Source organism: Suillus subaureus (genome assembly GCF_016647635.1).
Source record: "Suillus subaureus strain MN1 chromosome Unknown BJ212scaffold_532, whole genome shotgun sequence".
Taxonomy (NCBI): domain Eukaryota; kingdom Fungi; phylum Basidiomycota; class Agaricomycetes; order Boletales; family Suillaceae; genus Suillus; species Suillus subaureus.
The window spans coordinates 1-12041 of NW_024539088.1; the positions used below are offsets into that span (position 1 = coordinate 1).

General features: G+C 46.7%; 6 protein-coding genes across 6 annotated transcripts; 2 read left to right on the plus strand and 4 right to left on the minus strand.

Moving 5' to 3' along the window:
• Positions 1-852: 852 nt before the first annotated feature.
• BJ212DRAFT_1417953 (uncharacterized protein) lies at positions 853-1791 on the minus strand. The gene is made up of 2 exons (XM_041337580.1): positions 1450-1791; positions 853-1200 (listed from the first exon to the last, which is right to left on the minus strand). Exons 1-2 carry the CDS (start codon positions 1487-1489, stop codon positions 890-892), a joined length of 351 nt encoding a protein of 116 aa, XP_041184890.1. The 5' UTR covers positions 1490-1791; the 3' UTR covers positions 853-889.
• A 983-nt stretch (positions 1792-2774) lies between these two features.
• On the minus strand, positions 2775-3747 carry BJ212DRAFT_869319 (uncharacterized protein). The gene is made up of 6 exons (XM_041344245.1): positions 3647-3747; positions 3533-3592; positions 3348-3482; positions 3234-3294; positions 3122-3176; positions 2775-3066 (listed from the first exon to the last, which is right to left on the minus strand). Exons 2-6 carry the CDS (start codon positions 3570-3572, stop codon positions 2863-2865), a joined length of 495 nt encoding a protein of 164 aa, XP_041184891.1. The 5' UTR covers positions 3573-3592; positions 3647-3747; the 3' UTR covers positions 2775-2862.
• Positions 3748-5482: 1735 nt separating this feature from the next.
• BJ212DRAFT_1451196 (chaperonin 10-like protein) lies at positions 5483-6640 on the plus strand (the record flags this gene model as incomplete). The annotated part of the gene is made up of 5 exons (XM_041338826.1): positions 5483-5605; positions 5662-5849; positions 5903-6054; positions 6107-6474; positions 6506-6640. 5 exons carry the CDS (start codon positions 5483-5485, stop codon positions 6638-6640), a joined length of 966 nt encoding a protein of 321 aa, XP_041184892.1.
• Positions 6641-7045: 405 nt separating this feature from the next.
• On the minus strand, positions 7046-8702 carry BJ212DRAFT_1307428 (uncharacterized protein; the record flags this gene model as incomplete). The annotated part of the gene is made up of 13 exons (XM_041333851.1): positions 7046-7184; positions 7242-7267; positions 7323-7363; positions 7427-7502; positions 7594-7692; positions 7757-7834; positions 7866-7899; positions 7922-7942; positions 7969-8023; positions 8087-8117; positions 8180-8208; positions 8264-8360; positions 8643-8702. 13 exons carry the CDS (start codon positions 8700-8702, stop codon positions 7046-7048), a joined length of 786 nt encoding a protein of 261 aa, XP_041184893.1.
• A 706-nt stretch (positions 8703-9408) lies between these two features.
• On the plus strand, positions 9409-10157 carry BJ212DRAFT_1417975 (uncharacterized protein). The gene is made up of 3 exons (XM_041337581.1): positions 9409-9635; positions 9697-9839; positions 9902-10157. Exons 1-2 carry the CDS (start codon positions 9439-9441, stop codon positions 9821-9823), a joined length of 324 nt encoding a protein of 107 aa, XP_041184894.1. The 5' UTR covers positions 9409-9438; the 3' UTR covers positions 9824-9839; positions 9902-10157.
• An 80-nt stretch (positions 10158-10237) lies between these two features.
• On the minus strand, positions 10238-11982 carry BJ212DRAFT_1592989 (uncharacterized protein; the record flags this gene model as incomplete). Its single annotated transcript, XM_041342533.1, has 12 exons — positions 11915-11982; positions 11776-11836; positions 11543-11639; positions 11373-11404; positions 11276-11308; positions 11147-11223; positions 10875-10973; positions 10707-10782; positions 10602-10642; positions 10518-10543; positions 10362-10452; positions 10238-10318 (listed from the first exon to the last, which is right to left on the minus strand). Exons 1-12 carry the CDS (start codon positions 11966-11968, stop codon positions 10238-10240), a joined length of 768 nt encoding a protein of 255 aa, XP_041184895.1. The 5' UTR covers positions 11969-11982.
• Between the last annotated feature and the right edge of the window lie 59 nt (positions 11983-12041).

Below are 12041 nucleotides of genomic sequence, written 5' to 3' on the forward strand. Positions count from 1 at the left end.
GCTCCAGGTGTGATGGGAGTCATGACTTTGACGCTAAGCTGTCAAGTTGTAAGCGAGATACGGTCGCAGTGCAGACAGTACGCCCGCATCAGTCAACCGATTTCCACTCTGTTCGACAGAATGACAGGTAAACAAACGTGTTTCACACACGAGTTCCTTCATGTTGCATAGCTTCTGATCTATCAGAACGCATAAATTCCAATTATCCACGAATTCTGGAGCGTTGTACTGCCTGAAGTCAGTAAACACAGACAATTGGAGTCGTGAGTTTGTACACACCCTTCCTTTCGTAAACAACCCGGAGGTTTAACAGGCACGTTCATGAACGTTCAAGTGGTCGATGCGATCAAAAACGTTCCCCAAATTAAAAGCCGTGTCGAATCACTGCTTTCGGAACGTCAAGCCGTACGTGACACATTTGTTTGATAGAAGCTCAGTAAGACCAAACACCTCGGCAAGCTATCAGCAAAACATGTTCAAGTAAACTTAAATACCTCAAAATATTGAATCGCTTCTACGACAGGTCAAATGCACCTTTTGTTCATATAAAATCTCGCTCAGCCTCTGAAACAACGACAGCTCTCCCAGCTCATCCCCCCTCCGACATATCACGTGACCTCCCGCCGGCACCCAAAAAGGAATGTGATCCCCTCAGAGACAAGTTACTTGTACCAGGACCCATGAGAACCCCTTTAGAACCCAGGTCGGCTGAGGCCCAAACTTGTCCGGACACGTTTTGGGGATTTTTGTCCGGATGCCGTCCTGGGTTCACCTGAGGGCTGAATTTTGTCCGGACTCTGACCCAGGTTACCAAAAATCTCAAAAATGCGTTTTTTCTTATTCTAAGTAGCTAGGTGTGTTTAGAATAGCCACGAGAAGCAAAAAACAATCAAAAATCGCCTTCTTCATCCCTCTGTGTGGCCCCGTTCCTCGAAGTCCTCTTGCGGAACGATTTGGCCGCTTCCGCCAACTGAGGCAAAGCAGTTGATAGGATATCGAAGTCTGTGAGGTCTGCAGGTGCAAGTTCGAGTCCCGAGCGCGTTAGGTTGGGCTTAGATGAAAGTAGACAGAGAAAGGCAGTAGAAGGAAGGAAGGCAAAGTGGCTGCATTGGAACATGGCGGTTGCATCAGGAATGGAACGAAAATGACGATGAGAATGTTGCTGGTAGATTTGGACGCCAAGGTACGAGACACCAGCGATAGCGTCTGCTTTGTCAACAGCAGCGTGTTTGCCGTTTTTACCGCCACCTTTCGGGTATATTGCAATCACTGAGACTGTGTCAGCGATTACAATGACATGATAGCACAAACTCACCTTGGCTGATGCGAAGGCCCCACTCCGTGTATACAATCGCAAAGTCATCGACTTTGAGGGAACGGAGGGGGACAAACGAGATCGAGCTCGTTCATAACTAGACGTGAGACAGGAGAACTGTACCAATGAAAGAAAAAAGATGTTGGTTTGCGCCAGTTGCACTTTTGTGGGCATCACATATAGTAGTCGACTTGCTCATTCGAACTTCAAGCGTCCAATGGAAGCTGTAAAAAGCAAGATTCGAACTTTCGCGTTCAACATTATCGACTGTGTCGTTCCGCCACACCACCCTACCATATTTGTCCGGACTTCGACCTGGCATACCACCACCCCCCTCGCAGATGTCCGGACGTTCACCTGGGTTGACACCCAAATTAGACGTTTTGTGTCCGGACTGTAACCTGGGTGAAACGGTCATTTGGGTCAATTTTTGTCCGGACGCCAGCCTGGGTTCCATGGGGGTTCTCATGGGTCCTCTTGTACCATACATAGCTGTACTCTACTACAAGCACATACCATGGACTCAGATTTATCACCCGAACTACAGGCACGCAGTCAATACCCCAATCACAGCGCCACTCAACCCCAAATATCGTCCGGATCCCCATCGTTGGGTCTGCACCTGCCCGAATTTTGTTAAAACTCGGTTTCTCATTTGCAAGCATCTAGTACAAAGTGTACACCCTGTAACGCCTACCTTTTTCCTCGAGGTGCAACGGAACCGCACAATACCATTTTGGACACATCCATTGCTTGTCCCGCTCGATTCCTGTCTGCCGCCAGTCGCCACTGCCACAATGCCTGTTCCTGTACTACTGGAACCAGTGAACAAGGGGGAAGTGACGAGACCGGCGATGGTGTGGAAGATGACCCTGTGAATACGTTCTGTCAACAGCTTGACACCAGGACATTCCAGGAATGCATGCTCACACATGTCAAGAACATCCGCGATTTCTGTGACGGCCTTGAGTATCAGATTCAATTTAATGATTATCGAATGCTTACTGTTCTCGAACGCAATGGCTTGTTTATTCCTCTGTCTGGCAGATAATTGTCTCAGTCGTGAACGACGAGAAAATTCGTCTCGATCGCGGAGCCCAACGACCTGGGAAAAAGGGACCGCTAGCGCTATGTTTTATCGTGCTCGTTCATCGTCTCAGTGACCACATTAACAATCACTCTAATGACAGTTTAATCCCTCTAGCAAGTACAGTATATCTTTTTATTCATTACTATTGTTTCATACTATACTTAATAAACATTGTCTTCAACTCGGAGAGACTTGAGAGTACGAGAAAATAAACCGTCATAGCCTGTTTTGGATGCCGGCGGGAAGTCACGTGACGTGTCGGAGGGGGGATGAGCTAGGTGAGCTCCACTGGGTACAAGTGTGAGCGGGCGGTTCGCTGACTTCCAGTAGTGATACAATAAGAAATGGGTTTATCTACGTAAACCTCGTCTTAAATATACTTTGAAACACCATAACTAAAATAAATACTACGACGGACCATTCTCTCCTCCACGCAGAACGCTCGGCAAGCATTTCTCTACACAACACTGCTAGTTGGTACATGTACACGCTCCTGGAAGACAATCGAAGTCATGCTAATGTCTGCGTCGGAGTTGGCCACGAGTTTTGCATGATATTCTCGAATGCTAAAGATGAGGCGCGGTCCCAGCACGAACATCTGCACGCTAAATATAATTTGAAGGACACCATAGAATGTCTCAACCCCCACAAAATATGAACTCTGCAGAAATGATGAGGAGTAGTTACAAGCAGATGTCAGCAATAGGTCGGCGCACCGTGAGCCCCGGAGAGAGATCACCGACTAACTGAAGGCAAGAGACACAAACAAAGCTAGCACGTGCGGAACTTGAGCAGAAACAGATAAGTACATTTACATTACAAGCTCACCTTGCAAAATAAAGCACGTGAGATTTTATCAGCACTCTGAAACAGTCCCCGATGGTCGATCCTGTCGATGGGCCGAATCGTCGCCGGTCACGGAAGTCAACAAGTAAAGCTTACCCCCTGCACTATCCTTGAGTGTCATTACTGCGAGTACTCCGCAGGCGATGTTAACAGCCAGGAAGATAATAACAAGGAATATAAGCATGTTTCTTGATCTCTGATACATAGCATATAACCGAGCAATCATGATGACTTGCATCATATTTCAGTCGAGTCAATATCGCTGAGATATTGCAGCTCACCGCCCAGCATGGCAGCTACGACCATATTTATCCCATTCATTGCGTAGTCCAAAATATTGCCTGAAACACCCAATTAGTAATCACCTCGTACTAGGATCAAACACTCCGACTCACACCTATTGAGTCATTATTTTGAGCCACATTCAACATTCAGAATCTCACTCACCCCTACATATGAGTGCATTCAGTAGATGGGAATGAGATAGTTGCAGAATACTCACTGCATCCGTCAGCGAGACCAATGGCATAGAATCTGTATGCTGCCGGTTCAGAAGAATTGAATACAGCGCATGAGACTTACCCAGAACACTGACACTAATTGTCAGAGATGAGCTATTAGTATAGCACCAACTTGTTAGTCTCAAAAACATACACGGAAAATAGTATTCCAATATAGCGTATCTAGAACATTTTCGAGTCAGCACAGCGCTATAGCATAACATGACTGAGGTAGCACGAACAGCGAGATACAGCACAGTCATGAAAGACCACCGTTGCCTCTGTCGCGAATTCATTATATATCCCTGTTTTTCTTCTGATGTGCGACTCTGTCACTCACCCAGATCAGTTCAATCTATGACACCATTCTTAGCAAGTTGGGTGCTCCAGAGATAGCACCGACATACCTCTTGTCCGAGTGTTAGGACTGGAAATATCATGAGAATCAACAGTTTTCGAACACTGTCCTGCTCACCCCAGTCGAATACCACCACGACACCGGCAGCAACTGCGAAACCGCAAGCCAATGTTAGATCGAGACATCACTGACTGATAAGACCAACCTATCAAATAGCTTGTCATGATATTCGAATTGATTATTGGCCACCAATTGGGATCATTTGAGACTAGGGTCATATTCGAGTGAGCGAGTGGGGGATGTTGAGGGTTATAACGACCTAGTGTCCGTGCTAGATATACAACCGTTCAGCGCTTGCACCGCTGAAATTGGTATGATGGTAATGGATATTTGTTCCTGCCTCAATACCCTTGATTGGTTGAAGTAAGTATTGCGATGCGAGATCAAGCAAACGTGGAAGTCCTAGATTAAATTTTTATTTGCAAGCCAGTATCACGGACACGAATGCACCATTAGGAAACTTCCACTCGTTGGTGATGTTGGTAGCTCATTTCCGACATCATTTTCGGGATGTTCTTGTTGTACTTGCATAAATTGAGGAGTTCTGTATGAAATTGATCATGTGTCACTTACACAGGTTTAAGCGTCAACAAGCTTAGTAAGCATGTGTACACTCTCGGCGTCAAGCCTTGCTAGTATCTCTCTCGGTTCAACTTGATCCGCTCCACAAGCTATTCACTGCATTTGTGCCCCTCCACGCGGTACATCTTCAACGTTCCCATATGTTTTCCGATTAATATCAAGAACGTTCTCCGATTGGGATTCGGTATCCGTTTCAATATCAAGATCACTTTTTTTAATTTTATATGTGACGACCTTCCGCTGCTTTTTTCGCGTGTTCGGAGTCGGCCTCTTCATTACCGTGCACGTCCGAGTGTCCAGGAACTCAGTGGACGGTGACCTTGAAGTCACAGTTTACTCTTGCAATTTCCGCTAGTCTGTCACAAAAGATCAAGATCACTCAATACCACTCAGACTGTATCTAGCTCGGCTTTACCTCGTTAACACATGGTAAACATCTTCCGTGAACCTTTTCTGATCTAGATGGCTATCTGACACCAATGGGTCGATTCAATCAGATGATCTATGCCTAATCAGTTGACTAACGGTCTTGATTTGATGTAGATTCAATTACAATGGTTCAAACGTTCACTGCAAGCTGCATGATCCTGCATCTTATTAATCCCCCTGTGTCTTCCGGAACAAGGCGAATTTGCTATTGCCTCCAGTGAGTTTGTCGCGGTTTGCCTATACTGATTTAATAATTTATTGTTCAACATCTACGTCTTTCCGAGTCTAGTCGTCAAATCGCCATGCAAGCTCTTAAGTTCCAGAAGACTGGGTCCTTCGACAAGTTGTCTCTGGTTAACATCGACAAACCCATGTTATGTCCCGGTGAGGCTCTCGTACGCGTCAGAGCTGCCGGCATCAACGGGGTAAGCCTACAACTTGGGTCATACCACGCTTCAGTAGTATTCTGACCTCTCATTAGTCCGATGCTGCAGCTATCATAGGCATGCTTCCATTTGTGACCGCGCCGCGCGTTCCTGGCAGAGATTTCTCTGGGGAAGTCGTCGAAGCGCTCGACGCATCTGGCGCCTCAAGTCAAGAGTGGATCGGAGCAGAGGTCTGGGGAACAGTAAGCGAGAGGGGCTTCACTTCGGATGGAACATTTTCTCAGTACGTATTTTACATGCGTTCGTCTCTTGTTTTCCAGATGGACGTCTCTTCAGATACGTCACTGTCCCTATCACCGCATTGAGCCGGAAGCCGGCATCTCTCAACCACTCTAGGGCTGGTAACATGACCCTGCCATGGTTATGTGCCTGGATTACAGTTGACACTCTTGCGAACGTGAAGGAGGGAGACAATGTTATTATCATTGGTACACATCACTTGACCTACTGCATTTATCATCCTTAACCCCAGTCCTCTAGGTGCTCGAGGCGGCATTGGCTCCGCAGCAACACAGCTCTGCAAAGAGCGCGGGGCACGCATATTCGGCACGTACACCTCGCTCGCCAAACTGATTCCCCCATCATATGTCACGCCCATCGAATTGGGCTCTAAAAACGCCATCCGCGAGGCCGGAGTGCAGAACAAAATTGACGTTTTGCTAGACTGCGCCAGCTATGACCAGCCATTCAATGACGCGATTGTCACGATGACACCAAACGGCACCGGTCGTGTCGTGGTCATGGCTGTGCATGCAAAGGACGGACTATTCCCCGTCAACCTGCGAACATTTTATGCAAAGGCCCTTACGTTAAAGGGCATGAAGTCGAGTATCCTGGGCCCGTTGGAGGTCAAGGAGGGTACTAGACGATCTCGCGAAGAAAATCGATAGTGGGCTGCTAGAGGGGCCGAAGGAGGTCGATGAAGTTGATATGAGGAACATGGACAATGTGAAAGCTGCTCTGCAGGAGATTTTCACTCGAGCTTCTCATGTTCGTTCAGTGATTGTTCCCTGAACGTTCCCCTGGCAGTATCTGCGCACTTCATCGCATTTGTGCTGCCGCTTCGATAATATGGATATTTAATAGATAAAATAATTCAAGTACGAACTCCACCGCTAAATTGAGAGATGTAAACGATAGCTTGTGCACCAGGTCTTCTCCCTTATCCATCATATCATCAACGCAGGTGACGAGGTCCATAGTGTACAGGCAGATTCACATCCTGGTTGCACGACCAAGAAGGTGGGCGTAAGTATTTGTTAGGCCGTGCTTCTCGCTCTAGCATGTTCAAATCCAGAATCCTGGTCTCATCCACTCACGCATCTTTTGCCCCGCGACAGAGAACATAGTCGTGAAGGTTAAGCGTGTACACCTCGCTCGACGAACGACGCCGAGTAAGCCGCCAGGTAAGGTGTCACGTCACGCCGTATGCTCAACAGGTGACATTTCGGACATAGGAATTGGCATGAGGGCGTCAGAGCTGTATGTCTGTGGCTTCATCTGCCAAAGACGGCGGTGCATGCGCGTGGCGAGAGTCGCGAGGATCACGAACTGGAAACTGTACGTGGGTGTGCATCGTTAGTGGAATTGCACAGAAGGTTGTGGAGGTACATACTCATCCAATATAGCATGGTAGGAGTACTAGATGCGCAAAACATCAGCTCCATCGTAAAATGTATTCGGGAGACATACGCACATGGAGGAGCAGTGATGTGAATATGTTCGCTACTGAGAACACTGCAGGAAAAAGAATGATCATGGATGAGTACGGAAAAACTGCGCGTGCGACTATTAACTCACAAAAACCACATGTATAATAAAATATGTTATGTTTCACCAGGACAACGTACAGAGGGCCTTGGTTTGTCCGCCAGTTCTGTATAGCGCATATGAGCGTGAGGGTCATGAGTCCTGGGGGGGTATCTGTCAGCGTGTTCTTGTACACATGTATGCTCCTGGTCACCTACCCAATTCGAATACGGAAAGTAGAATAAACGGTATGAAGAGTCGGAAACTGGTCGAACTCTGGTAGCACCCTGTGATGCCCGGGATCGCGCTAGTCGCATCTGTGAAAACGAACACAATTGTTGAATGATAGTGGAACGCCATGGTGGAGGTGAGAGCGCGTACATGCTGCGGGAGCAGTGGTGGTGAAGGCAATGCTGACGGATGCTCCGGCAAAAGTCTAGCTGATGCATCTACCACTAGCTTTGGTGTGATGAGTGGATTGAGAACTCACGAGATAGGTGGAAAGCACTGCTGCGAGTAAGATTCTATTGTTGTTCCAGAGCGCACATGTTCTGAGGGCGAAATATCCTGGATAAATTAGATCAGGAACATACATCTTAGGGAGGAAGGAAATACCCTCGGAGCAAATGACTGATAGTATGCCGAAACCTGTGAGAGAAAGTGGGTTGTCTTCATCGTGGTTGTGCATAGATCGATGTACCATGCACACACCTAAGCAAATATTATCCAATACCCGGCATTTCTGGCGAAGTCATGCAGTAAGTGATATTCGTCTCATTAAGTCCCCACCGCATGTCCACGTACACCTGGGGTTTCATTTGGGATAAAACTCACTACATGACAATGTGTTAATCTATCTCGGACGAGGTGCGCTGGAGCTGAACGCACAATATAGATTTGTGGCGAGGAGGAGAAAGGGGAGATATCGCGTAACGATATAAAGGCCTTTCATCGTGTTCCAGTGCGAGACAAGCAGGAATCTCCACTTCGAACAGACTTGTATGAACATCAAAACCGAGGTTTATCACGGAACAAGTACATTACCTCTTCGTGAATCGAACAAACATAATCGTAAGTCTGGATGAGGGAGTTTAACAGCGGAAGAGAATTCATCAGGATAAGCCCACCCAGAATGTAGTTATCGAAACTAAGCTGCATTAGTAGGACGATAAAGATAGTGTTCAGGCAGTACGCACTGTAAAAGTACTGATGCGCAAATGGATTGCTTAATATTGCTCGCCCTCGTATTAACAAGAAAGAAACGCACCGCGAAGAACTGCAAACTCGTCGCTGCCTCGATATCGTCAGCCGAATATTCCGTCTGCATTTCTGGTCGTTCAAGAAGTAATAACTAACGGATTTACCTCCTTCTGAACTCTTATAATGACGCATATGCTATGCAATTAGGTAACTCTGGCAATACAACCTAGGTTTGATTGGGCTTGGGTGTGCTCATTGTACTTGTCCCTGCTTCTGAAGCAGCCACGTTGGAGGGACGTTCCAGGGAGGGGCTTTCAAAGCTCTAATCCGTGAGATCGACTCTCCAGTATTAATACTTATTTGGCCCTCGTTGGTTTTTTTGGGAGGGTGTGAAGGGAGCCATGACTCTGACGCTGAGCGCTGAGCTGTCAAGTTATAAGCGAGATGTCACAGTACAGACAGTACTTACACACTAGCTCGCATGGGCCAACAGCAATCAGCCGATTTCCACTCCGTTCGACACAATGACAGGTAATCGAACGTGTTTCGTACACGAGCTCATGTTGTGTGGCTTCTAATCTATTAGAACTGCAATTATCTGCGAATTCTGGAGCGTTGTACTGCCCGAAGTCAGTAAACAGACAATTGGAGTCGTGAGTTCACCCTTCCTTTCATAGACGACTCGGAGGTTAAAAACATTCACTGAATGATCGATGTTACAAAAGTCATTCAGCCATGTTCACTGTTCGAAGTTCGAACGTTCGTGACTAATAACTTGTGACGTGACACATTTGTCTGGCAAAAGCGCCTCGGCAAGCTATCAGTAAAGTAAACCTAAATACCTCAATCGAACTAAGATTTGTATGCTCCTACGACAAGTCAAATACACCTTTTGTTCCTTCTCCCCCCACAATGATATATCAATCACGGTAATTTCTTCCCAGTATTTGGAGGTCGCGGAAGTCAAATGTGGCTTCATACTCAACTCCCAAGACAGCCGCTGGCGCATGCGCCAACGTTATCGTCCCTGCAAAAGTGATCACCCCCAACTAGCCTACTAGTAAGGCCCGTCTACTACTTCTGCATACTTCAAATCTGTGAATTCTTACATTTTTCACTAGCACATCGTGCGTTCTGCAATATGCAGCCTGTCACCGCACTACATTTCCTGCACTTCAGATATCGTTCGTGAACAGTTCCATCAGACACTACTCACTATGCCATAATCATTTGCTGGGCTTTCTATAATGTCATAAGCGATAGGGTGGGTCAAATAGTGTTTCAAGTCCCCATTAAGGCAGGAAGCCCTGACCCCCCACCCTACAGGTAGTCTTTCATTGACAAGTCACAATGTGCGAATAGCTTATCTACTCGAGTGAGATAAATACATCGGCAGCGTAGGTGATTCCAGATGACGTCCTGTCATTTCAGGGACGTTTCGTTAATTCGTGAACCTCGCTGTATCTTAATGAACCTGTAACATAGTGCTCATTGCTGTCGGGCTGTGCATCCGGCCTTAGCACACTCAAATCCTGAATCCTGAATCCGCCGCCGCTTATAGTAGAAACCATGGGAATTAAATAGACCAATGCCATCCAAATGCTCCTTCCACCCCACAAGAGACTCGTTCTATAAGTTAAGCACGTAGCGAACTCTACCAAATCAACCCCCACCAGTCATCTCGTACAGCGCAAGCCTCGCTCCACGAACGACACCGAATAAGCCACAAGATGAGACATCACGCTGTGAAATTTAGAGATGACATGTCAGACATTGGGATACACACAGGGGCGCCAGAGCTGTGTGCATGTCGGTTCACCACCCAGAGATGGAGGTGCATGCGCGTCGCGAGGATTGCGAGGATCATGAATTGGAAACTGTACGTGGGTGTAAGTTTGGGTATTGTTAGTAGGAATACGCAACAGGATGTGGAACTGCATACTCATACAACAAGGCGTGGTAGGAATACTAGGTGCGCGGAACATCAACAGCTCTATCGTAAAAGGTGTTCAGGAAATATACGCACATGGAGGTGCATCGATGCGAATATGTTCGTTACCGAGAACACTGTAGGAAAGAGAATTGATCATGAATGAGCACGGAAAAACGGTGCGTGCGAGTATTGACTCACAAAAACCACATGTATAATAGAATATGTTATGTTTCACCAGGACAACGTACAGACGGGTTGGGCTTATCCGCCAGGTCTGTATGGCGCGTATGAGTGTGAGTATCATGAGTCCTGGGGAGAACATCTGTCAGCGTGTGCTTGTACATATATATGCTCCTGAATACCCACCCAGTTCGAACCAGGCAAGGAGGAGAAATGGTATGAAGAGCCGAAAACTAGTCGAGCTGTGGTAGCACCCTGTGATGCCCAGGACCGCGCTAGTTGCATCTGTGAAAATGAACATAATATTTCAGTGGTGATGGAACACCAGCGGGAAGGTGAGAGCGAATACATGTTGCGGGGACACTAGTGGCGAAACTAATGCTGAAGGATGCTGCGAGAAAAATCTGGCTGATCCATCTACCACCAGCTTGGTTATGGTGAGTGGATTGAGAACTCACGCAAAAGGCAGACAGCACGGCTGCTAGTAAGATTTTATTCTTGTTCCAAAGCGCATATGTTCTGATGATGAAAAAGCCTAGATGAATCAGATCAGAAATGCACATATCTTACGGAGGAACAAGAGATACATTCGGAGCAAATGACTGATACTATACAAAAGCCTGTGAGAGGAAAGTAGTAACCCTCAGCAAGGACATGCATACAATGAATGTACCATGCACATACCTGTGTTAATATTTGTAAAACACTCGGCATTTCTGGCAAATTCATGCAGTGAGTCAATTGTTCTTATGAACTCTCCACCGCATCACATACACCTTGGTTCCCATCCGGCGTAAAGCCCACTGAAGAACGGTGTTAATTCATCAGGCGATGTGTACTGGAGTGGGACATACGATATAGACTCGTGGTGAGAATGATAAAGGGGAGGTATCGCGTAACAACATACAAGCCTTTTACCTTGCTCCAGTGCGATCGAAGTAAAAATGTCCACTTTGCACAGGATATGAATATCAAGATCGAGGTGTATCACGGAATGAGTGTGTTACCTCTTCATGAAGTGAACATGTATAATCATAGACCTGGAAAAACGAGATTAACGGCGGACGTAATATCAGGATAAGCCTACCCAAAATGTAGCCATCGACGCTGAACTGTGTTAGGGCAAAGAATAAGGGGTTCTGACAGTACTGCGACGCACCATATATGTACTGATGGAACATGATATGTCAAGTATTATTCGTCATCACATCGACAAGAGGACTCACCGCAGCGAGCTGCAAGCTCCTCGCTGCTGCGATATCATCAGACGAATACTCCATCGAGAGGTTGTACACTGGAAGAGTGATGAGAAAACGCTGAGGGATGGACGACGACAGGACAAGATGTACTACG

Coding starts and splice junctions, on each gene's coding strand:
- BJ212DRAFT_1417953 (XM_041337580.1), bottom strand. CDS start 1,489: ATGCCCACAAAAGTGCAACTGGCGCAAACCAACATCTTTT. Junction 1,201..1,449: donor GGCGCAAACCAACATCTTTT/TTCTTTCATTGG, acceptor AAGCAGACGCTA/TCGCTGGTGTCTCGTACCTT.
- BJ212DRAFT_869319 (XM_041344245.1), bottom strand. CDS start 3,572: ATGAATGGGATAAATATGGTCGTAGCTGCCATGCTGGGCG. Junction 3,295..3,347: donor ACTCAAGGATAGTGCAGGGG/GTAAGCTTTACT, acceptor GCCCATCGACAG/GATCGACCATCGGGGACTGT. Junction 3,177..3,233: donor CACGTGCTTTATTTTGCAAG/GTGAGCTTGTAA, acceptor CGCACGTGCTAG/CTTTGTTTGTGTCTCTTGCC.
- BJ212DRAFT_1417975 (XM_041337581.1), top strand. CDS start 9,439: ATGCTCCTACGACAAGTCAAATACACCTTTTGTTCCTTCTCCCCCCAC. Junction 9,636..9,696: donor CACCCCCAACTAGCCTACTA/GTAAGGCCCGTC, acceptor ATTTTTCACTAG/CACATCGTGCGTTCTGCAAT.